Source organism: Lissotriton vulgaris, chromosome 7 (assembly GCF_964263255.1).
Source record: "Lissotriton vulgaris chromosome 7, aLisVul1.2, whole genome shotgun sequence".
NCBI lineage: Eukaryota > Metazoa > Chordata > Amphibia > Caudata > Salamandridae > Lissotriton > Lissotriton vulgaris.
In genome coordinates, this window is record NC_141695.1 from 1,498,393,305 (window position 1) to 1,498,417,768 (window position 24,464).

At 44.1% G+C, this 24,464-nt stretch overlaps 1 protein-coding gene across 1 annotated transcript in view; it reads right to left on the reverse strand.

Moving 5' to 3' along the window:
• LOC147705870 (arf-GAP with SH3 domain, ANK repeat and PH domain-containing protein 1-like) overlaps window positions 1-24,464 on the reverse strand; it is a 1,082,966-nt gene that overhangs the window by 135,216 nt on the left and 923,286 nt on the right. Inside the window, exons 23-24 of the mRNA XM_086932322.1 lie at window positions 4,642-4,873; window positions 3,872-4,033 (exon numbers count right to left, since the gene is read on the reverse strand). Coding sequence (XP_086788448.1) covers window positions 3,872-4,033; window positions 4,642-4,873 — 394 coding nt within the window. The remainder of the gene's footprint in view (window positions 1-3,871; window positions 4,034-4,641; window positions 4,874-24,464) is intronic.

Here is a 24,464-nt window from a genome sequence, read left to right on the forward strand (position 1 = left end):
TCCCAAGCAGTGCAAGGCGCCCCTTGGGCATCTGTGCTAGGGGAGGAGCTTGGGTGTCACGGAAGTGGCCCCACAAGGTCCCGGTGTGTCTCCCTGGCGTTTACCGTTGCATCCTCCATTGGAGAATGAGCCCCGTGTTTGCTGCTAGGGTGCCAGCCGCATGCTCCATCAAAAGAGAAAATGCAGGGCGGAAACCGGCTCTTCTAGATTTATCGAATTCAATGACTAAGCACCATACACTGGGGACAAATTGTTGAAATAAGTGAGTCACAGACCCTCTGTGCCTTGAGCTAGCACTTTGCGGAGATTAACGCTAAGCACAATGTAGGGCAGAGGACCCTCCAACAACTGCCACCCTTACTAGAGGCCTTTTAAGGGCTTGTGTAAAGCAGCTTACCTGGCCTATGTCCCCAATTAGGTTAGGGGGGCCGTTTTCAGCAGGTCCACCAGGAAGAAACGCACCTCACAAAACTCTCAAACAATGGGTCCCATTTGCGCAACCGAAAGGAGCCCAATGAACCTCCTGGAGAATGTTTGACAACTGGGATCCATAACCATCAAGGGAGGCCCCCCTATTTCAATGGAGGCACCTTGCAGCTTCCAGTCAAAAATAAACATAAAATGTATCTTTCTGAAGGATGCAGGATCTGTGCTTTACTCCAGCAATGAGGGTCTAACCAGGTTGCTGACCCCGTCCCAACCAGAAGTTGTTACCCTCCCCCCACCCACCCCGAGGGGGCCTCATCTCACCTGGCCATTTAAACGTCATCTGGAACTTCAACTCAAGGAACGGAGGCAGGGGTGGAGGGCAGTAACCGGACCCTCGATGGCCACAGCGATTGGAGATCTCACCGCATAAAGGAGGAGAAAACATAGAAGGAAGTATGGGCAGCAACCCGGCCCTAAGCTATGCGGGACTTTCAAGCTCTAGCCCTCTCGCACAGCAGTCACCTTCACAGGGACCAAACAGTAACTAACTCTGCAAACAATCCTACAGGGGTGTGATAAATGAACCTAGTACAGCCAGGAAAATGTACAACCGTACTTTCATTATCCAGCTGAAGGAGCAACACAAGGACTTTACATGGATCCTACTGAACCCACGGACTTAGGCAAAGCCTTACCCTGCACAATATCCTCTTCAAACAATGAGGCAGAGTCGGCAAAGGAAGCACCCAATACATTGATAAAATATCAGCCCACTGCCTTAAAATGATGTCAAGAGGCAAATGCTAGACAAGAGCACCTCGACCAGCAAAGATCAGTAAACGCCCAGATAGCACCAAATGACATCGCCTACCTTACAACACAAGAATGGGAGGAGATGGTAGCTTTGTATGCACACAGAACTTCCCTCATAACCGTAGGAGAGAGGTGGACCTACAGGACAATAGGTCCTCGTGATCTGTGCTAAACACCATACAGTTATCAGGGGATGCTCTGCAATATCAATGAAATAAAATGGATATAAAGATTTAATTGCTGAACACACTAGCAGTTTTTGTGTCTGGCATTGACGAAAAATTGGGTGACCTCAACAACATCATCAAGCAAGCCCAGCTCGACTAGTAACAACAACAAGCAAACTGTACTTGTGCCCCGGTCCTGGACAAGCTAGCCTCCCTTCCTGCCATGCTCAGTGATTTACTCACAGATAAAAAACAAACCCCCAAGCCAGCACCAGGGGGGCAGCTATTATCCTCTGGAATTTCGGGGGCCAACACAAACTAATACTTCCAACTTCCCAAATGAGGGAGGATCTGATATGAAATCCTTCAATGTAATTACACTAAATTCTCAGCCCGCTATAGGAGATCAAAATCTCTGCTCGAATAACCAGGAGGACATTGTGGTCAAAATCAATCATCAAATATCTCTAATGCTTCAGGGCACACACTAAGGCTCAAATTGTGCCGTAAGCAATGGAGGAAAGGTCGGAACAAAAAAATGACCTTAACAATCAACTTGTGCAATATCCTATTTCAGCACAGCTAACAGAACTTGTAAGGACAAAGATTGGCCAACACCACCCCAACCACACGCTTTAACAGCATTAGGGAATCAGCCTAATAAGATTCCCGAGGACGGTAACCGTAAACAGCGGATGGCAAACAATGGAGAACCTTCGAGTGAGTAGAGTTGTAGCAAAATCGATGCAAAGGATGCTGAAAACTCTGTGGGTTTAAGCGAGAAGCAAGCAGCTCTCCGTCAAGAGAAGATGAACAACAACCAGGTGACTCGCAGGACATAATGGCAGGATCTGGCCTGCATGAGCAACTAAGCTCCCTATCAGGAGATGAAGCCCAGTAAAACACCCCACCAGCAACAATGGCAGATACAAGATATGAAGGGCTCAACAGAGAACAGGACCAAATCGAGACAGTTCTAAACCTGGGGCCCTAATTGGCAATCTTCCCGTCTCATGGACCATTATTTTCAACCTGTCAGACACTTCCCCCTTAATGGACAAGAGTCTAGAACAACTCGAGGTGACCTGGAGAGTAGCGGCTACTGAACAACTGGATACAAATACTCTAATGTTTTACCCTGAATACAAATCTAAAGGGATCTGTGATATTTTGAAGAGGGGAAACATCTTATTGCTATTAATGTTGATCCCAGATGAAGGAACTAAGACTATCCGGAGGTCGGCGGACCTAACACAAAGTATTAAATGAGTGGCCTGCCTTCTGGAAGTGGGGAATAAGGCTGAGCCCCTTTCATGCGCCAGGGTAATTAGCCTCAGACTTACACAGTGAACGTCTCCCTCCATCCTCCATACCTGTAGAATAAATTTCACCCTTGTGTAAAATCCGGTCAGTTCTAACCCTCCAGGGGACAGTCAGGGTCCGGTTATGGATTAGGGAAGGTTAGCAGTCTGCTGATAAGACGCACAGTGAGGATGAAGCACAGTGCACATCTGTTTAATGTATATCAAATGGGCTTTTTCTACATACATAAAGTAGATCATGTATACAAAGGAGCTTGTGCATTGGATAACACACATTGCCTCAGAATAGCACTATTAAGACGATTTAACAGTCAAACAGCATGGACTTGTTTCTTGGTATTACTAATTCTTTAAATGCAAATATAGTAGTGCATGTAGTCACTATTTAGAGTACCTGGTTGCTCCTGAGAAGTGCTGGTACTCTCAGATTAAATGCATTGCAGCAGTGCGGAAAAGTGCAAGTACTGTCCCTTTCAAATTAAAGAAGTGCAGGTACTCAGTACCGGACAGCGCCTGCCCATTTAAAACACTGCATATTAATGTCAATATGTTATGGGCACATCTCATCCAGCTCTACACATCATCAGAATGCTGTTCCCAGTGCTTAATTTATAAAAGAATTAGTGCTGGTGCCCAAACCTTGGCTCAAAAGCCTGCGGCTGATGCAATTAAATGCTGGGACGCCGATTACCAGGGCTGCATAGTGTAGGATACCCCTCATGCCTCTTTAACCCACTACCTGACACTCCTGCCCCTTTCTCTCACTCCTGCTGGCTCCTGCTTTCTCCCTTGTGACAATTGATTGCTTTCTCTTCCTCCGTCTTTCCGCTTTGTTTGTTTTTCCTTCTCTTGCTCTAGGTAAATGTCTGATGCAGAAAAATAAGTGTCAGTCCACAAAAAGTAGGCACTGGCTGTTCCCATTAACTGTGTTGATCCTCTTTTGTTCTTTGTACTTCTGAAGGTGGCAGGTGCCAAAATCAGGGTACACCACAAAATACTCCAACTATAATACAAAGCATTACATGGAATTTCGCATAAGCACCTTGCTGACATTCTAACTCACAAATCTTCAACCTGCCACCATTCCCATCCATCCTTCCATGAAAGACTTAATTATGTAGAAGCAATACATGGATTTACCAAACTGTACGTTGCTTTGGCTCAGCGGGCTGTGTGGAACCACTGGGGACGGCTCCGATAAGGCTCGCTTGTGCTTTGTAGCGAGAGGCAGCAGCGGCGGGATCTTCTTTGTGGATGAAGATGGACTGGAAGGAGGTGGGGGTGGAGGTGGCACACAGGGCACTGCAGAAAAAGAAGACCAGAGATTAAAGCTCGCCCTACTGAAGCACTGGTTTCCAGTGAAAGGAAGCAAGCATACTGCAGCACTTCGAAGTTATATCCCACTAGAACCAGCCAATGTGTGCCCAGAAACACAGGGGTTGGGTGAGACGATGAATGAGCCCTTTCAGCCAGTGCTTGAAATGGAAAAATAAAAGTGAAGGTACTCAGTTGCAGAGTACCTGCTTCTTTCTGAGAAGTGCTGGTACTCTCCCATTAAAGGTATTGCATTTCTCTTGAGAACTGTAGGTACTCTCCTCCTCAAAATAAAAAAGTGCCGGTAGACCGTACCGGACAGTACCGGCCCATTTAAAGCACTGCTTTCAGCAGAAAATGGAGTCATCTTCACAGAATAGCTTAGCATTTAAGACTTCGTGATTTTCTCAAATTAAACTGTTCCCGGCTAACGAAAAAATGTAAATGATCCTGGCATCAAGTTGGGTAATCTGTATATACTAAATATTCATTCATGTTCTACTATTAATTTTAGGCATGTCTTTTACTTAGTGCCACAAAACAGAACATCTGCTTTTCAAAAAGTTCCTAACTTTATGTGCATTTTAATGTCCCACCTCTAATGGCATTCCTTGGCGGAAGAGGAGGCGTGTAGGATGAGAAAGTGGGGGTGAGTGGCGTTTCGATGCGGCGGGCATTAGGGGATGGCACCGAATAGATATCCTGCCTCTGGTCCTGCGGTGCTAGGCTCCCCCTCTTTGATAACGTCCCCATGTCTTGCAACCCTCCACACGTTGAGGGAAAGCAGCTGTAAGGTCGTAGAGATCTCTCCTTTTTAACAGGGCCCAACTGTAAAAAAAGGCAATATGATATATTGAATGTTACAAAATTATCTCAATATCAATTAATGTAAAATGTTCATACATTGGGAAGAACTGGAAATAAGATACCTTTGTAGTTCGGATTAATAAGACCATTTTTAGGTGGTAACATTAACTATGAATCAACCAATCATGACACTTAAATAGCAATCAAAATGAAAAGGCAACAACGCTCTTTGAGAAAGGGTTCGATGAAAAACACAGTCTACTCATCAAAAGAGACTGTTTTATAAGTTTTCTCAAAAGAAAAGTAACTGGTCATCTAGGCATAAGTGATCTGGTATCTTGTTCCATAACTTGAAGCCACAGATAGAAATCCTGAACTCTTACCTGCTTCTGCTGGATTTAGGAGTAACTAATCACTGTTTTCCATTTGAGCAGAATGCCATATATGAATGGTGTATAGTAATTCAAATGTCTAGATCTGGAGAGAAGTGGTTCTTAACCTGTAGTCTTTCGACCCCTGAGGGTCCGCAACTGTTTATAAAATTAAATAATAGCATTTATATAGCGATTGCTTTCACTGATCAGTCATCTGGATTCAATAACTTGAAAGCATACACTGCTTGTGACCTCACATATTACATCACTCATGACATGTTAAATGAGATCATTGATTACATCACTCATTAGATTGAAAGATTATTGTTCAAATTACTACGGAGTATCGCAGTACCCAGGGTAATATGTGAAGTATTAAGCAGAGCATGATGGGGATGCAAGTTTGTTATTTTACTGAACTCGAACTGGCATATTTCAGTGGTTTTTAGTTTTTTCAACGTTAACTCTTGTCTGATTTCAACACCTAAGTATAATGTCACTTTAACCTTTCGTGTTGAGAGAGAAAGAGAGAGTGAGTGTGTGTGTGTAATCCAAAATAAAGATAAATGTTGCTTACACCACTTAATGCTAAATACATTTGGTGTTAATGTTAATATTGATGTCGATGTTCGCAATGATACATGTATGTACACAAACAAAATCGAATCCCTGTTGTTGAAATCCCCCAATATGACCTCTCCTCTCCATCAACCCAGATTCAGATATACGTGGTCTGGCAGGCCCTGTGACCAAGGCCTGAGGCTACTGATTGACAGATCACAGATGGGGTGGCATGTAACGAGCAGGACAAACACGCAAACTGGAAAAACCCAGATTAGTCCCAGAGAAAGGCAGCAACACCACAATGGTCTGAGGAGATTGGCCCAGATAAAACTCACATGGCCGGAGGGGCGGAGTTCCCAAAACACCGTAAAGTTAGATGCCACATGAAGTTAAGAACACTCAGGAAATCAGGATACAGCACATGTAGAGATCACTCACTCCCCATGCCGGACATCTGGACATGTTACCCACTGGCCCTCATTGTGTCCACGCAAGATCAAAACCCACCTATAGGAAGCTGGCTCTGTATATGACATTGCCACTAGTTGGTAATACTGGTCACAGAGTCCAGAGGTTCCCCAAAAGTGTACGGGGCTCAATGTAAACCCCAAAACACTCTATTAGTAGTAGTGTGGGTGATCAGCCTTAGGCCCAACACATAGGAGTGTAAGACATTTATTGCACAACAGTGATCAATAATGAACACACGACTCAAGAAGGAGTACCAGACCAAATTTGAAAAAATATACTTTGTTTGCATTTTATTTTAAGACCAAGGTCTTCTTAATAAGGTAAGTACAGTTTTAATTAAAAATACTTTTCACTTTGAAAAATCGTCACTTAGAAACTTTTCAACACAGTCCAGTGTTATCCTATGTGGAAAACAATATTACGGCGTAACAGGTAAGAACTGCACTTACAATCCCAGTCTTCGGGCCGAAAAGTCAGCAAGGCCAGAGGTCAAGTGGTCAAGTGAATATCAAAACTGCACCATCAATGGCACAAGGGTATCTGAGTGCAGAGGTCAAAATGTTAGTTCAACCCCATGCTTTCCAATGGAGATAGGGGGCGCCTGGAGCCACACTGCTTGTAGGTAAGTAGATCGGTTGCAGGGGCCAAGCTTTGGGGGTTAGGTTAAGCTTGGGGGGGCCACAAACAGCACTAAATATACACCGCCAGTGGCACAGGGGCAGCCGGGTGCAATTTCGATGTCAGGCGCCCAATGCTTTCCAATGGGGATTCTTCTTCCACAAATAGGCTGTAGGCGCGGAGCTGGAGGTTGCAGGCGCAAGACCAATGACAGCAGAGATAGGTAGAGATGTAGGGGCACATCTGTTCAGCTCACCAAGGCCCATGGGCTTTCGGGTGCAGGGGTGCCTTTCAACATTGGAGTCTTCTTACTGGAACAAGTAGCCTTTGGGGGGAGCCTCTGGATGCACACTGCAGGTGCCATCGTGGAGGGTAGGAGCAGTCAGCCAAAACTAGACATGACGTCAGGATCACTGGGGAGAATTTACTGCACAGGTGAGCTAATCAGACTCTAGCCATGGGCATCGGGTGCAGAGTGGGCAGGAGACATGAATCTGCCTGGATCAGGAGTCCTAGAAGTAGGTTTCTTCGAGACAGGTCCGCTGTCCATAGGAGACTGGAGTAGGTCTTCTCTGCGGGGTCATCTTTTTACTTCTTAGGTCGTCGCAGATTTAGTTCCTAGGTCTATGTGTGCCAACTAAATTTTAATTTAGGACGTGTTTTAGGGGAGTAGCAGGTAGGGCCAATGGACACCTTACCTGGGGTGATTACACCCTCTATTATGCCACCCTCCTGTGGGAGGGGAGCACAGACCTAACTCTGGTTGGAGGGATCTTACCATCTTCAAGATGGCAGGGACTGAAAGTTGTGCTTCACCTCATCTCCCCACCGTAGGGGTGGGTTTGGAAGAGGTGGGCATACCTCCTATTCTTGTAAATGTTTCCCGCTGGATTTACAGCCCAAAATGGGGGTGTAAACTGGGGGCTGGCATCTGCTGCTAGCAGCAGAGGCTGGGGGTCGGATTACAAAGGCAGCAGTCCTTTGAAGCTTCCCTCTTCGAGCACTGGCCCATCCTAGGGGAGAAGGTGTGACACCTCGGCCCAGGATGTTCATTGTTTCTGATCCTAGAGAGCAGGGGGTTCTCTACCCAGGGGACCAAAACATTCCTGGTGGCTGACAACCTACAGCCGGTCGGAGACCACACCAGGGTTGGTAGGCTTTCAGGGGGCACCTCCGAGCTGGCCTAGGAGTATATGGTACAATAAATCCCACACTGGCATCAATGTGGATTTAATATAAGAAGTGGTTTGGTACCAAACACTCCTGTGTTCAGTGAAGCCATCCTGGTGCTGTGCAACTCGAGTTGTCGAGTTTCCAGCCCATGTATTCTCCATGGCTTTACTGGCACTTGCAATATCAAGGCATGGACCCCAATATTGTGTGGGGATAAATGCTCCTCGAGATATGCCCTCTCCTGTGCTAAAGTACACCCTGCCTTTAGAGCTGTGAGGCCTGCCACAGGGTGACTTACCTATACTTTCTGGCAGTGCTGGTTGGCATTGCACCCAGGCAGGGTGCCATGTCGACTTTGTCATTTTTCTCCCTCACAGGGGCATGCAAGCTGCAAGGGCAGTGGCATGGTCCCTGTGAGGGGGGCCTCAGGGGACACTTCAGCTCCCAGGCCCTAGGTATCCAGGGTACAAAGTTACAAGGGACTTACAGGGGGTAGGAGTGCCAATTGGGGTTCTGTGTTTAGGGGAAAAGCACTGGCACATGGTACCCGGTTGGCGGGGGCTCTGTGCACTACATTTGAAACCACATCAAAACCAGGCAAAAAGTAGGGGGCTAAACATGCAAAAGAGACACTTTCTCACACCACCTGCATTTGTCTTCAGGTGGGAGTAATTAATGACTCCATAACTAGACCTATATTCCTCGCCCTATACAGGATCTATGAACTGTTTTATGCTGCTTCAAGAAATGTATAAAAAGACCCTCAAAACGATTTTATTTTGAGTCAGTAATCACACCAGTTTCTATGTGCTGTACTCCCGGCCGCAGTGTTTAATTAAATCAACTGTTTCTGTTTTGCCAAATGTCTTTCGTCTTTGTTTTTACAAGGTTAATTCATATTGAGCACCATTAGTGTCTGCTCAAGCATTTCTTCAAAAGAGAACAGCACTTGTGGCAATGATTTACATCGTCATTGTACTGCCTGACCTGCCAACACATGAAACAAAATTCAAAAGAGAGCATTTTTTTCTCTGTGGACAGAGCTTTTAATTTGCCTGAAATCTTTGGCAAAATAGTTAGCCCCTCTTTTATATCCTCTTAAAGCTTAATGTAGTCAGTTTTATAATGTGAATCAGATGCATTGTGCAATCTGCAGTTCTTGTATCTTGATCTCTGAGTATTACGCAATTTCCTAAGATTTGTTCCAATATCATTTCAATGAAGATTTCTTGTCTTGATCTCCATTTAACATTTGAGCTTATTCAAGGTGGGGTCTAATATTACGGCCCTGTCGCTGCCTACAACCAGAATTCTCTTAATGGGGGCTATTGATATATATATATATATATATATATATATATATATATATATATCTGAAAGTACTGGATCCCACCAATTAGAAGGAAGCAGAGACGGCACACCAGGAAACCTTGCACAACCCTTTATTGTGCACTCGTTAAACCAAGACGACGCGTTTCGGCGTAAGCCTTTATCAAGTGACTTGATAAAGGCTTACGCCGAAACGCGTCGTCTTGGTTTAACGAGTGCACAATAAAGGGTTGTGCAAGGTTTCCTGGTGTGCCGTCTCTGCTTCCTTCTAATTGGTGGGATCCAGTACTTTCAGACATTAAGGTAGCGGCTGCTGCTACCGACGGCATCAACGTTGTTTGGTTGAGGATCGTTCAAGCAGCGGTGTGGACGTGATATATATATATATATATATATATATATATATATATATATATATTACAAACTCAAACCTCGACAATCCATTTGAAGAGGAGACGACAACAGCGTGGTGAAAAACCTTCTTTTTATTCTCTAGTCGCTATCAACACGTTTCGCCTGACCCAGCAGTCTTGGTCACGATTAAAGTTCAAAAACCACATACAAACATTTAAAGTGCATGAACGTCACGTGATACATCACGTAACAAGTAAAATCATAGAACTAGAAGAAAAATTCACATAGGTTTCTATGGTTCGTGTTTCCGTAAAAAAAGTTTGTATAAACTTATTATTCATTGCGGGGTTAATCTGCTAAACATAAATTGCACAAATGTCATTGAAAAAAACCTTAAAACAAGTAGTAATTAATTACAAAGGGGTATTTATAACAAAAAAGTGCTAAATGTTCGCGCTCATGGTTAAGATCCTAATTTCGACTTAGAGATAACTCTGCAATTATTACACAGCGTGCAGCCCCAGTGGGCTCTCTAACGAGATTACAATTAGCGGTTTATATTCAATCAATTGCATTCATGTCAGAAACCCCCGAAGTTTTTTAACAGATATACTTAAGAAACCAAAACCAGAAGGTTTTCAAATATAGCCCAAATGGGCAAATTTCATCAGTTCCATCATTCAAGTGTCAAAACAAAAATTCTAAGAACAAACAATAACACAAAATTTTGTAAACTCTAAACCAGAAAAAATGACTTCTGCTAACCAAGAAGCTTAATATATCACAGATCAATCATCCATATTTTCAGTCTAACAAAATTCATAGGTGTGTGTACAGATCCTCTTCAATATTTAATCCGTACGGGCTTTTTGTATTCAGTTCCACTATGTACCATGATTCTAGTTTGTGAAGCTTTTTAACCCTATCCCCCCCTCTTTCATTCAAGGGTACGGAATCAATAACATAGTAAGACAGACTGCTTGGGTTCTTTCCATGAAACTTTTCGAAATGTCAGGCGACTGGATAGGATCTATCAGCATTTTTGATCGACCTTAAATGTTGTAGCACCCGTTGATGAACGGGCTTGATCGTACTACCTACGTACTGTAGGTTACATTCACAACATAAAACATAAATCGCAAAGTCTGTCTTGCAGTCAAATTGTCCTTTGATCTTTTTTGTTCTATTAGAAAGGCCTGCTTGGTATGTACTAACATTCTTCCCATGTTCACAAGCTTTACATTTGCTACATTTTAGAAACCCATCCTTTCTGGACAACCAATTACTCTTTTTGTTTTTTGTCTTTTTCTTTGCTTTAGTCAACGTGGTTTTCACTAGCATTTGCTTAAAGGATTTTGCCTTTTGAAAGGTTATAAGAGGTCTATTGGTGAGTGAAGGACCGAGAATTGGGTCATTTTTGATGACATGCCAATGTCGTGTCAAAATTTTCCTCACTGATCCATGCAATTTGTTATTAGTGATCAACCTACACTCATTTACCGCGTGTTTTTTCATCATCTTAGTATCTTTGAAGAGGACTTCTTCTCTGGTTTTTTGTTTGACTTTGCAGAAAGATGTACTAAGGCAGCTATCACTGTACCCCCTCTGTTTAAAACGTAGATGGAGCTCAGATAATGCACACTCCCTGTCCTTCGGGTCACTGCAATTTCTTAACACCCTTAGACCTTCCCCGTAAGGGATACTGTTTACTAGGCAAGCAGGATGGAAACTACTGGCATGTAGCACAGTATTTCCAGAGGTCTCCTTCCTGTATATCTTGGTCTGTAATTTATTGTCCTTGATGTAAACTGTAAGATCTAAAAAATTAACAGATTCTGTACTTACGGTACTAGTGAATTAATATATAGCGTTTTGCTATCTCTGGGAAGAGCGGGTAAAACCTACATGATGATGATGATAATGATAAGAGCTCTACAAATAAAATTTACAGTGCGCACTGTAGGTTCTTTGAATTAACCGCATGCGCGCTAGCGGGTTTTACCGCTGCGCGCTGAAAATTTAAAAATCCCGCGTTACGTGACAAAGCCAGCTCGTCATGCGCGCAGCGCAGTTAACGCCCAATGACGAGCTGGCTTTGTCACCAGCATCGAAGGGGTTAAATTGCTTAAGAAAAATAGCGAAGGTAAATAAATTAATCCCATAAAACATTCTAATGACACAAAATATAATAACGGACAAACATGTAAATAATTAAAAATACTAATCACCACCAAAAAACTAATAAACATATAAATAATAAAAAATATGCAATGGTAAATGCCTAATTGATAAACAGAAATTAAACACACTGTTAGACACAGGTTTTCCCCAAACATATAACAACCGGAGTATTAAGGTACTACAAACACCAGAATGCATCTCAAGTATTTTTTGCACTTTTGTATCACATGATGTGGTGAAAATGTTTTTATTGGTTAACTTTGAAAGCAACAACTAACCGTGATCAAGCTATTGAGATAGCGAAACACGTTGGTTGTCCCTGTTAATCCTCGTGTGCTGAATGGATTAAATCGTAACTAAGGAGAAAATTCAAACCCGTGAGTGCGTTTTTATTGTGATTCCTTTGGGAGTCTTGTGGTAAATATAGAGGCGGCTGGGCTCTGCTGCGGCACTCACACACGTTAATGAAGCGCCCGAGGTCTGCGATGGTGAGCCATCTGTGGGAATATATATATATATATATACTAGCAGCCCGTCCCGACCTTGTCCGGGAGCAACAGGCAACTTTCCCGACCCCCGGCCGCCCGACATGGGTCGGGGAAGCTGCCTGTTGCTCCCGGACAAAGTCGGGATGGGCTGGGCAGTGGATTGTTTTATACCATCATTCCACACCAAATTACCTGCCGTTTAAGGGCGGAATGCGCAGAAAAATCACCGTTCCTTGCCATCTTTCAAAACAAACATCGCGCGCTCCGAATTTCGTGGGGGGGGGGGGGCGGCCCAGTCGTGCCTAGCCACAATTTGCAGTGCTTTAGGCGGCAGTGTTCAGCCAACAGAGTGTGCGTCTCCCGCCCGGCCCGTCCCCCGCCTGCCCCGACCCCCGCTGCCTTACCTCAGCTGCTGCTCCTCATTCCACCGCTCCTCGCAGTTCGTCACTGCTACTCCCCCGCGCCATGTCCGCCGTTCCTGGACGCCGCGCTCCTGACGTCAGACGCAGGTCGCGGCCGGCGCTACTTCGAGGGGACTACTTTTTTTTTAAATGTTAATTTTTCAAATCTAACTTATTTTTTAACGTTATATCGCCTATGTCCATCTGCACACCCTGAGGATTAGAACAATGTATTGGGTGTGTGGATTGGCGCTGTGGTTCCCGAGTTTACCTTGCCAAAAGGTGAGAGTTCTCTCTTTATAATAGTAGTATAGATGGAGTTTTTTCTCTGGCAGCATCACAGATATGAAGAGACAGTCATTAATGTACATGGATTTTGGGGTCTGGCTTGACACAGCAATCATAAGCTTTACCTTTTGGCATTCCAATGCATGTTTTAAGAGGAATAGCAACGGTGGCACAGCTTGCCCTTGTGTTCTCAACACTAGTGAATGTCACAGGCGCATAGGACATCGTTTTTGCCTATGAAACACAAGTTCAGGTTGGGCAGCACCAGTGCAAGCTTCCCCTGAGGATAACCTCAGTGATAGGGCAGGGGACAGCAGCGTATGCTGCCTCGCAAGTACAGGGTGGGCAGTAGCAGTGCAAGCTTCCCCAATGCATAACCTCAGTGACAGGGCAGGGGACAGCACAGCAACGCATGCTGCCTCACAGGTACCTGTGCATCAGCAGTGCAAGGTCGCCTGTGTGCGGAAATAGGCATGCACTTGGGCTACCTCTTCTTTGTATAAACTGAGCTTGCAAACACCCTTTTAGCATAGAAAAGACAGAACTGTTGCCAACGCCAGTGCTTGTTTTACTGTCATACTACTAACCCCAGAGTCCAGATGGACCTTTCTGAAGATTGGGTGGTCCGGTAGATGGTCTAATGTTATGCGTTTGAGCTAAATCAAGATGGAAGAAGAAATTCTTCCCGTGAGTTCTCTTCCAGATAATTCACGCCCTTTTCTGTCTCTCAATCAGTCCCCGAGTAATTGCTGCTTCGCCTAATTGTGCGCATATGATTTGGACTATTGAACATCACTTGAAACACAGCATGGCTAGTGGCTTGAGTGGCCGTGGGTTTTGTTTGCCCTGGGCTGGCTGTATTGTACATACTGATCTTTCTGGGTCGCATAATACAAAGCAGTGTCTTCTGGGAAAAGGTACCCCTCCACGATAAGTATTAGCACATTCCAAATGTGTCGCGTGCACCGTTGCACAGTTTACGTACTTGTTTCCAGAGATGTCTGGTTTTTCATTGCAACATTTTTCCGTGTGAACTTTGGGTTTATCACGAACTTCTGCATTGCTTCGGAATGTTTCTGCTTTTAACTTTTGTTCCTTTAGGGAATATTTTCGAAATGACAAGTCCTGCATATTTCAAACACACTCCTGATATGTGCACGTGGCAGCTACGCCCCTGGGGCATGTTTTTATCGCGGTTCAGCCGCGAGCGCAGAAGCCCCAGCCTTCTTCACAGCTCCTCAATTCTCACCTGTCTGTCTGATGGTAGGAATCTGATAAGGTCGTCACAGCGCCCTTAGCACTTCACTCCGCTTGCTCTATCCACTTAGAACCCAAGATCAGGGAGTCTGCGGTGCTTGGGGGGGGGAGCAGAAATTCCTAGCCAGGGCCAGCTCGCGCGCACGTGGCCAGAGCTGTCCATGAGCCCGTCCCCCGTCTGCCCCGACCCCCGCTGCCTTACCTCAGCTGCTGCTCCTCATTCCACCGCTCCTCGCAGGTCGTCACTGCTCCTCCCCGGCGCCATGTCCGCCGCTCCTGGACGTCGCGCTCCTGACGTCAGACGCAGGTCGCGGCCGGCGCTACTTCGAGGGGACTACTTTTTTTTAAATGTTAATTTTTCAAATCTAACTTATTTTTTAACGTTATATCGCCTATGTCCATCTGCACACCCTGAGGATTAGAACAATGTATTGGGTGTGTGGATTGGCGCTGTGGTTCCCGAGTTTACCTTGCCAAAAGGTGAGAGTTCTCTCTTTATAATAGTAGTATAGATATATATATATATTATATATTCACTGAAAAAACCTAAGGTTTTACAGACGTCATAGTTAGGAATTAGCATTTGAAAAACCTTAGAAATTCACAAAAAAAAAACATAGGTTTCAGGGACGTTTTAGTTAGTTGAACATTTGACTCATATAAAAGCAGAGAAATTCACCTGTTATAGTTAGTTGAGCAAACTATAACTCGCGCGCCCGCAATGCACTGATGATGACGTCACATATTACATCACTCATGACATGGTCAGTGACATCACTGATGACATCTCAAATGACATCACTGATGACATCATCCAATAAATGTGTATTTCTGTAAAGTTTAAATATTTTTCATATATATCTATGCCAAGGTGTATTGAAGAATGAGTGGATTTAAAAGTGCCTGAATGGATTATTTAGTAAGTGCGTTACTGACTGTATAAGTGAGTGATTGAACATGTCTTACTGAACGCATGGGTTAGTGACTAAACTGTGTGAAAGTCTGTATTAGTCTCTCAGTTGGAGTGTAAGCGGCTGCATCGGTTGGTGAGTAGCTACATGAATGTCTATATGGGTTATTGATTTGTTGTCTGAGTATCTGTATGGGTGCCTGAGTGTCTGTGTGGGTGGGTGGTAGGGTGTGTGACTGTGCATAGATGTCTGAGTGGGTAATTCACAGGTTGTTCAAAAGTGCATCTGGAAAGAGCTGTATGGGTGAGTTAGTGTTTGTATGGGTGTGTTGGTGAGTGAATGAATGTCTCAGTGGTATATGTGTGAGTAACTACATAGGTTTTAAGGCAGCATATGTGAGCGTTGGAATATATAAATGACTATACGTGAGAGTAAGTTATTTGAAGACTGTGTGTATAAATGAGTGTCTGCTTGTATCAGTGATTGTATAAGACAGTAAGTATGTGTTAGTATCTGCATAAATAAGTGATGTGGTGTGTGTATAAATAACGGAGTTGGTGTGTATATCTGTATACATGAGTAAATTGGTATGGGATTGATTCTTTGCATGACTGACTCGGTGTGTGAGTAACTCTATGGATGAGTGGCGGAGTGTTACTGTATGTATAGGTGTATGAGTGCATATTACAGTACTGTATTGATGAGTAACCGCATATATAAGTGACTGGATGTGTGTATAGACGTAGGAAATAGTCCGTGGTATGTAGTATCTGGCATTCTTGTGTGTATGGTTTTAAAAAAAGTAGTCTGTATTTTAGAGTGCGTGTATCAAAGTTTATATTAGCTCCATCACCAAGCGAATCCCATCCACCATATTGTTAAACTCATAAATGATGCGCATTTCGTATCCGACGGGTTCATGACACCGCGTCCCGCGTAACATCATATACGCATGAAGTCGCCCCAGCTGCTACTTTGGTATCCGACGGGTACGCAGTACCAAGCCACGCGTTACGTCATTTACGTATGGGCTCGCGCCCACTGCACGTTGCGTATGAAACGAGTGCACGCCGCCAGACCCTGTGTTACGTCACAGACGTATGGTGTCATGCCGGGTACGCCATTTCCTCCTTTTTTTGTCTCAAAAGTATATCTAAATAACTTATAAACAGTATATGAGAGCAAGCGATAATCTAAAATATTTTAAACATATATATATTTCTAACTGTAATAAACTTATATTATGATAAATATATTTTCTCAAAATCGCGTCGGGTGCGGCCTCCTTATACGCTCAGTGCGCCATTGTCATGTGACCTTAAAAAAAAGCCTTTGATTGCTTCATAACATTTCCCATTGTGGCAGTTAGACAACCCCACCCATTTTAGTAATTCTCTCTACAGCGTTTGATGAGACACACCCCTTCTGCTTAGAGAGCTTTTTTGAAAAGTGCTTTGCTGTATACACATATCTTATACTACACACAACATGCAACAATCATCTTGATCAATATTCATGGTCTGTACATTAGCTTTCCATGTGTGATGGGCATGCATCTTAAATGTTACATCAAAAACAAATGTGTGTTACACAATGCCCCTGGTGTGTGTGTCTGTGTGCACATTATTGTACTGCCTTTCGGCCTGGTTATTGGTGGCTCTAAGAAGTATCATCAGCCACGGGCAGAGTGCACATCCTAGATCACATGTGACAAACAGTAAACAGTAATGTGTAGATTTGTATTGCTGTACGCTCTGTTGTCAGGTTTTACCAGTATAGTAGTGTGTTATATGTGAGACTTTCAGATTCACGTTTGACATACATTGATTGACTGTAATGAGCGTTATCACTGTGTATGACGTAGCCTCACTGCTGTTCCTCCCTCCATCCGAGCACATTCACGTGTGCGCTTCGCGATAGCAACACTTTCAATAATACCGCACACAACTGACATGCGTGTCTGCGCATATCCACAAGCTTGACAACGACAAGTGATGTTGGCCATTCAATGTTTTCGAACAGCATCTCATTAGCGATAGTTGCCGCCCTCCCGGTGCATGCTACATTAATGTAAATTGCGCATTCTGCAACGTCAAAACTGCAAAAGAAACACACATAAGTACACTTCCTGGCCAGGTATGAACTGAAAAATGCCCAGATCCCCGTAACAATTATTCACACCCCTAAGATGGACTGGAGTACACAAGCCCAGCCCACTTTGCATACGTATAAATAGGATAACGACAACGCAACATGTCCCAGTTCTTCCACACTGCCTCAGGTGATATGGCCACATCCACCTTGCACATCACAATGCGCAAATAAACCCAAGGGATCCATGAGGTGTATACCATCCTGGCAATCAACACTGGCTCTAAATTGTGAACCCTACTGCCAGTCGTGTTTCGAAAGGGATCAATGAGGTGTACACCATCCTGCAATCAACACTGCAACTGAATTGTGAACACTGCTACCAGTAGTGTTTGCACACACAACAATGACAGCAGGTGAGCAGTGGGGCCTGGGTGCACAGCGGCTCCAATTGAGTGCTGTGCTGCGGGAGGGGTGGGCTGCATCAGCCTGAGTGCGCAGGTGCGAACAAGCGAAGTTGCCCTGCGTAATGATGTGATCTCTGACCTCATTCCGTCACATCTCTGTCTCATTTTAAAGACCTGCTGGACCGTACTGTTGGCCTGAGCCAGTGGGCAGCGCTGCCCAACAGATACATGTTGAGCGCAGTGCTGCGGTAGGGGTGGGGTGCATCAACCTGAGTGCTCAGGTGCAAACAAGCGATGTTGCCGTGCTTAATGATGTGATCTCTGACCTCATTCAGTCACATGTCTGTCTCATTTTAAGGACCTGCTGGACCGTACTGTAGGCCTCAGCCAGCGGGCAGTGCTGTCCTACAGACATGTGGAGTTGGCTTTTAGGGCACCGTAGTGAGCTCATTACTAAGTGTACATGCACACAGGCTTCCGCCACGGCATTACACGCGCACATTGTGCTCCTAGCATGCGCTCTGTTCCTTTGTCTGTGAACGTTGGTATAACATAATATTATTTAACCTTGTGCATTCTCATGCACTCCAACTCCTCTTTGAACCATGATTACCACTAACAGTTGGTAGATCGTACTTCAAAAATGAAGGATGCACTCAACTGGTGTTTTCTATTAAGCTTGAAATAAACCTTCATTTACCTCCACACGTTTCCACCATTAAATTATTTCTCCCTTTTCAGACACTGAATTAATTGACCCAAAATGGGCAGAGCAGGTGCTCACCCTGTAATGATGCCCAGGGCATTCTGGTGCCTTCCATCGTGGTATCAAGACACCGTCCCCGACCGGAGACCTGCTCTCCCACCCTACACAAGTACCCCGGACTCGGAGCTTGCACCTACAATTAAGCACAGTGCGGGGGAAGGGGCTAGGTGCAGCAGCCTGGGTGCCCAGGTGCAGGAAAGCGATATTCCCATAGCTAATAATCTAATCTCTGGCCGTACTGTGGGAGGGGTTAGGTGCATCAGCCTGGGTGCGCAGTTGCGAATAAGCAATGTGGCCATCCGTAATGATGTGAGCTCTGATCCCATTCAGTCACATCTCTGTCTCATTTTAATGACCTGCTGGACCGTACAGTAGGCCTGAGCCAGCGGGCAGCGCTACCTTACAGACACGTGTAGAAGGGTGGGGTGCATCAGCTTGGGTACGCAGGTGCGAGTAAGCGATGTTGCTGTGCGTAATGATGTGATCTCTGACCTGATTCAGTCTCATGTCTGTCTCATTTTAAGGACCTGCTGCTGGACCGTACTGTAGGCCTCAGCCAGCGGGCAGCGCTGCCCTACAGACACGTGGCGTTGGCTTTTAGTGCAATGCAGTGAGCTCATTACTATGTGTACATGCACACAAGCTTCCGCCACTGCATTACACGTGTACATTACGCTTCTAACATGCGCTCTGTTCCTTTATATGTAAACATTGGCATAACATATTATTTAACCTTCTGTATTCTCGTGCACTCCAACTCCTCTTTGAACCACGATTACCACTAACCGTTTGTAGATCGTACTTCAAAAACGAAGGATGCACTCAACTGGTGTTTTCTATTAAGCTTGAAAAAAAACTTCATTTACCTCCAGACGTTTCTACCATTAAATTATTACATTATTTCTCCCTTTTCGGGCGCTGAATTGATTGAGCCAAAATGGGCGGAGTGGGTGCTCACCCCGTCATGATACCTCAGCATTCTGACGGCTTCCATCGTGGTATCAAGACATCGTCCCCAACCGGAGACCTGCTCTCCCGCCCTACAAAAGTACCCCAGACTCGGAGCTTGCACCAACACATCGTTGGACACACTGATGGTGGCAGGTGAGCAGTGAAACCTGGGTGCGCAGGGCATACAATTGAGCACAGTGCAGGGGAAGGTGCTGGGGTGCAGCACCCTGGAAGCACAGGTGCATGCAAGCGATGTTCCCATAGCTAATAATGTAATCTCTGGCCTCATTCAAATGTTTCATTTTAAGGACTTGCTGGACCACACTCTTTCTCGCGGACCCCAGCGTCCTAGACAAATGGGTGACGGGAGGTAAACACTGAGGGCTGGGTGCAGTAGGCCGATGCTCTGGCTCCTCCTTTCTATGTTCTTTTGACTCTCCAGCCCCTTCTCCCTTCCATTTTCACTGGAAGCACAGGTGCAGGCAAGCGATGTTCCCATAGCTAATAATGTAATCTCTGGCCTCATTCAAATGTTTCATTTTAAGGACTTGCTGGACCACACTCTTTCTCGCGGACCCCAGCGTCCTAGACAAATGGGTGACGGGAGGTAAACACTGAGGGCTGGGTGCAGTAGGCCGATGCTCTGGCTCCTCCTTTCTATGTTCTTTTGACTCTCCAGCCCCTTCTCCCTTCCATTTTCACTATCTTCTTTTCATTCGGACTACCTTTCTTTTTCTCTTCCACATGGCACACATACTTAGGTTTCATTTTTGTCTTGCAGGTTTTGTATGCTGTTTCCGGAGGAGTCCCACCCACGTATTTCATGTTATACTGTTGTTTGTTCTAATAAACTTGCGTTTCCATTTATTTGTGTTGTTTTAATAAAGGTTATTTTTGTTTTCCAATAAATAAGTGTATAGGTCTTCTTTTTCTGACAACACTTGTCTGTAGTTTATTGTGAAAATTGTCTGTTTACAGGAGGTTATGTAATTTTGCAGTGCACCTACCAAATACAAACCAACAGACTATTACATAAATGAAGACGGCGCAATTCTACAACTGCAAGGGCTCTATGCGTGTATCACTTTATAACACCATGAGTACTGCCCGTGTGATTACAGAACCAATAAGGCACTGCCTAGGACCACCGAGGCTTCAGGGACTGCTGAGGTCCACCCTGCTTATTTAAGTAAAGCCCCAGAGGGTGGCGATCCCTGGATTTCAGTTGGCATCGAAGCCCCCCGAATAATTAGTAAATGATACCCGGGAAGGTGGTGGTCCCCTAGGCTGCGAAACTTTTCTGCGCCCTCCCGCGCCTAATTTACATGTTCCCCTCATGACAGCCCTACATTCAAACATTACATACTTACATTCTAGTAGAATTACATAATAACATTCTACTATGACTTACATTGGAATACTAGACAGAGCCATTGACTTTACAGCAATGAGCTCATGCTTTCATCCACAAGTCTTGAGACCGGTAGGGGTGAGTAGTTTGTGTCTCACTCCCTGTATTGTATAAATGCAGACTAACACTACTTCCACAAGTATACTGCAGCGCCCGGAACACATCACCTTACAGCAATGCGCTCACGATTTAGGCTCACGGTTTAATCCCCAAGTCTTCAGACCAGTAGGAGAAAGTATTTTGCACCCACTCTCTATATACTATAAACGCATACTAACACTACTTACACAGTTATACTACAGCGGCTAGTATCCTACAGCACCCAGAGTCCATCCCTTTACAGCAATCACCTCGCTTTAATCCCCGAGTCTTCACACCGGTAGGCATGAGTACTTCGCTTCCCGCTTTCGGTATAGTGTAAGCACACGGTAGCGGTCAATAGTTCGCTTCCCACTCCCTGTATGGTATAAAACGCCTACTAACACTACTTGCACACGCATACTACAGTGCCCAGAGCACATCACTTTACAGCAATGAGCTCACGGTTTAAGCTCTTGGTTTCATACCCGAGTGTAGCAGCATATAATTTCAGCACTATGTCACTCTGAGAAACACCGCACTTTCAGACCGGTAAGAGTGACTACTTCGCTTTGCACTCCCCCACAGAGGTTACAGTGCTCCTACCCTCCTTTCCTACTTTTTTCGCCCTTTTTTCCCCTTACTTGCTTCAACGGAATCACAAAATGTCAGCCAACACTTCCTAGTTGCAACCGCTCGTAGCGCTCGCAACCAATAAGCAGCAAGCTTGTGCTCGTAACGCCTCAGCCAATCAGATGCCAGAATTCCCAAATATCAATATCAATATCTGTAAATTTCGATATTTCTCCAAAACTACTTAACGGATAAACACTAAATAAACAAAAGCGTGCTTTCTAGACCAAGACCCTTCTCCCTGCCACATTTGGGGTAATTCCGTTCACCCGTTCGACCTGTAGCCTTGTCTAAAGTTTCCTATGGAAATTAAAATAGAGAAAAAACGTTTTGGTACCCCCCTTTTATCTCGCCCCCCCGCCCCCCCCCCTTGACCAATCACCGCCAAACTTTCAACATAGGAGCTGTTATGGACAAAGAATTAGTTTTGACAATTTCATGAAGATTCATCAAACACGCCAAAGTTATAAGCAAAACAAAAAGTGCTCTTGCTATGGAAACTTGGTCCTAACTATAACTACCTACTGGCATCCACCAGTAGGGGAGAGAGATAGAGATATATATATATATATATATATCCAGACAAATTACCGTCACAAATCCTTGACAGAAAGTCACTCGTGAAAAAGCGGCGAAGGCTGCGAAACGCGTTGGGTGTTGATGTTGCCAAATAAATAGCACTTGAACAAAGCTGATCTGGGCCTCGACTTTCTGTCAAGGATTTGTGACGGTAATTTGTCTGGATTTAACGGGGCGAGGCGAAACCCCGTCGAGGCCCGCCACGGAAAGGAGGTGCAGGCATGAACTTCGCCAAGCTTCTGGAATATATATATATATATATATATATATATATATATATATATATATATATATATATATATATATATATATATATATAATATATATCCCCTAATACCTATATATATATTAAATGTACACCTCTAGTATACCTCTAGTCTAGTCTGCTTGTCCCAATTTCCTTTAACAACTCCATAAACATCTGTGGCTCACCAATTTACCAATTAGTGGGAAATTTTTCATTTTAGGATTTAAGAATCTTTATTTTATTTAAATTTCTTTGGTTGACACGTTAGAGCACACCAATAATTTTCACATGGTATTACAATTATGAGTAACTCGAGACATATCGCAAATACCGTAATTACAGGCACAGCATAGGACAACCCCACAACTGGTCGCACATGGGCAGCATTTGATAGAATTACTCCACTTGGAGATAATGTGAGAAACAAGATTTTGTGTGGTCCCCACTGTAATTTGCCTTATATAATGTATTTCAAAATAACTGCAACCAGGCTCTCCTCGGGCGCTATCTAACTTGTTAGAGCTGGTATCATCAGCAATTCCTTCAAATGTATAAGCCGCTGCTTCAGTGAGTGGGATAGAGTGAGCACCCAGGAAATGTATTGTGCATATCCAGTACTATTCAATTGAATATTGGGGGGAACGACACAGTGTTCTGGTATTTTCATGGTTGTGTTTGAGATTTGTAACAGTGCACCAACAACAGACACTAATATTGCCATGAGTTACTCGCGACTTTGTTTTTAAACCCAACCCTACACTAATTCCTATCATACAATGATGTGTAATTGTATATCTATTTAATTTTCCGTTAATCTATGTTTTCACATTCTTTTTGACCAGGATAACCTTGTTGGGCAAGAAAAGGAATTGTCAAATGTAACATGAATTTTTTTTCGAATTTACGCACATCCCATAGGAATGTTTTTGGAAATCACCATGACACATGCAATAAACTCTTCTATGTTTGTTTAGAGCGTCATGACAGGGTTGGTATGGCAACCAATACAAGTTACAACCTGTGAGTAAAGTCATACTAAAGTTTGGTGGTAGCCAGATGTAGTGAGCAAGGCGGGAGCTAACCGCCGAAACACGTCTGAGCAGCAACTTGGAATAAGTCTTACTTTGGAAAGAATTCATGGTTTCAGCGCCTTTCTTGTATGGAGAAGTGTGGACTGGTTTTGGAAATATATATATATATATATCTGCAATACCTCGCAGCAGAAGCGCTTCACCAATCCAATGGATACAAAAGGCATGGACCAACTTATTGCAGCATTCAAATTATTTTTTTCCCCAAAACAGCTTTGCCACGACGCGTTTCGGCCGTCCCTGCGGCTTTGATCACATCAAATATATATATATACCGAACACTGGATCCACTTCCAGTTAGCACACACTCAGCGGCTCCGGCGAGGAAGGAGCCACAGACCTCGTAGCTTTTGGGTAGCGATGTTATTTTTATTCAGGTGAGACCAACACACAACACATTTCGAGCTGGAAAGCCCTTGCTCACGTGTAATTTGGTAAAAACGCCATCTAGCATTTAAAGTGTCCTAAACCACACCTCTTGCAGGACTTGATGGGTCACATGACAGTCTTAATGGAAAACAGACTCGGTAGTTTAAACATTTTTCACAGTGTCAGGGGATCCATTAGCACACATAGATAGTAACTATGTACAAGATATATTGCTGCTGAATATAAGCATAGAAATGAATATTTCATCATAGCAATTCATATCACGTTCTAAAAACATAAAAACAATTTTTAGATAAAAGTTACATGTTATTGGATAAATCCAATTGTACCCCTTGACAATACCAGGTCATACCTTCTGTTAATAATACTCTAACCGGATAAATCCATATTGCAGTCATGCGACAAGTACAAAATCCTATCTAGATTATAGTGCAAATAAGCAAAAACATTTTTTTTCTCAATTTTTCTTTTATATAAAGTGCAAACTATGTGCCTAATGTGCAAGCTGGTGCATATGTAAATATAAAGTGTAAAAGATGGATGATATAAAAACGTCGCG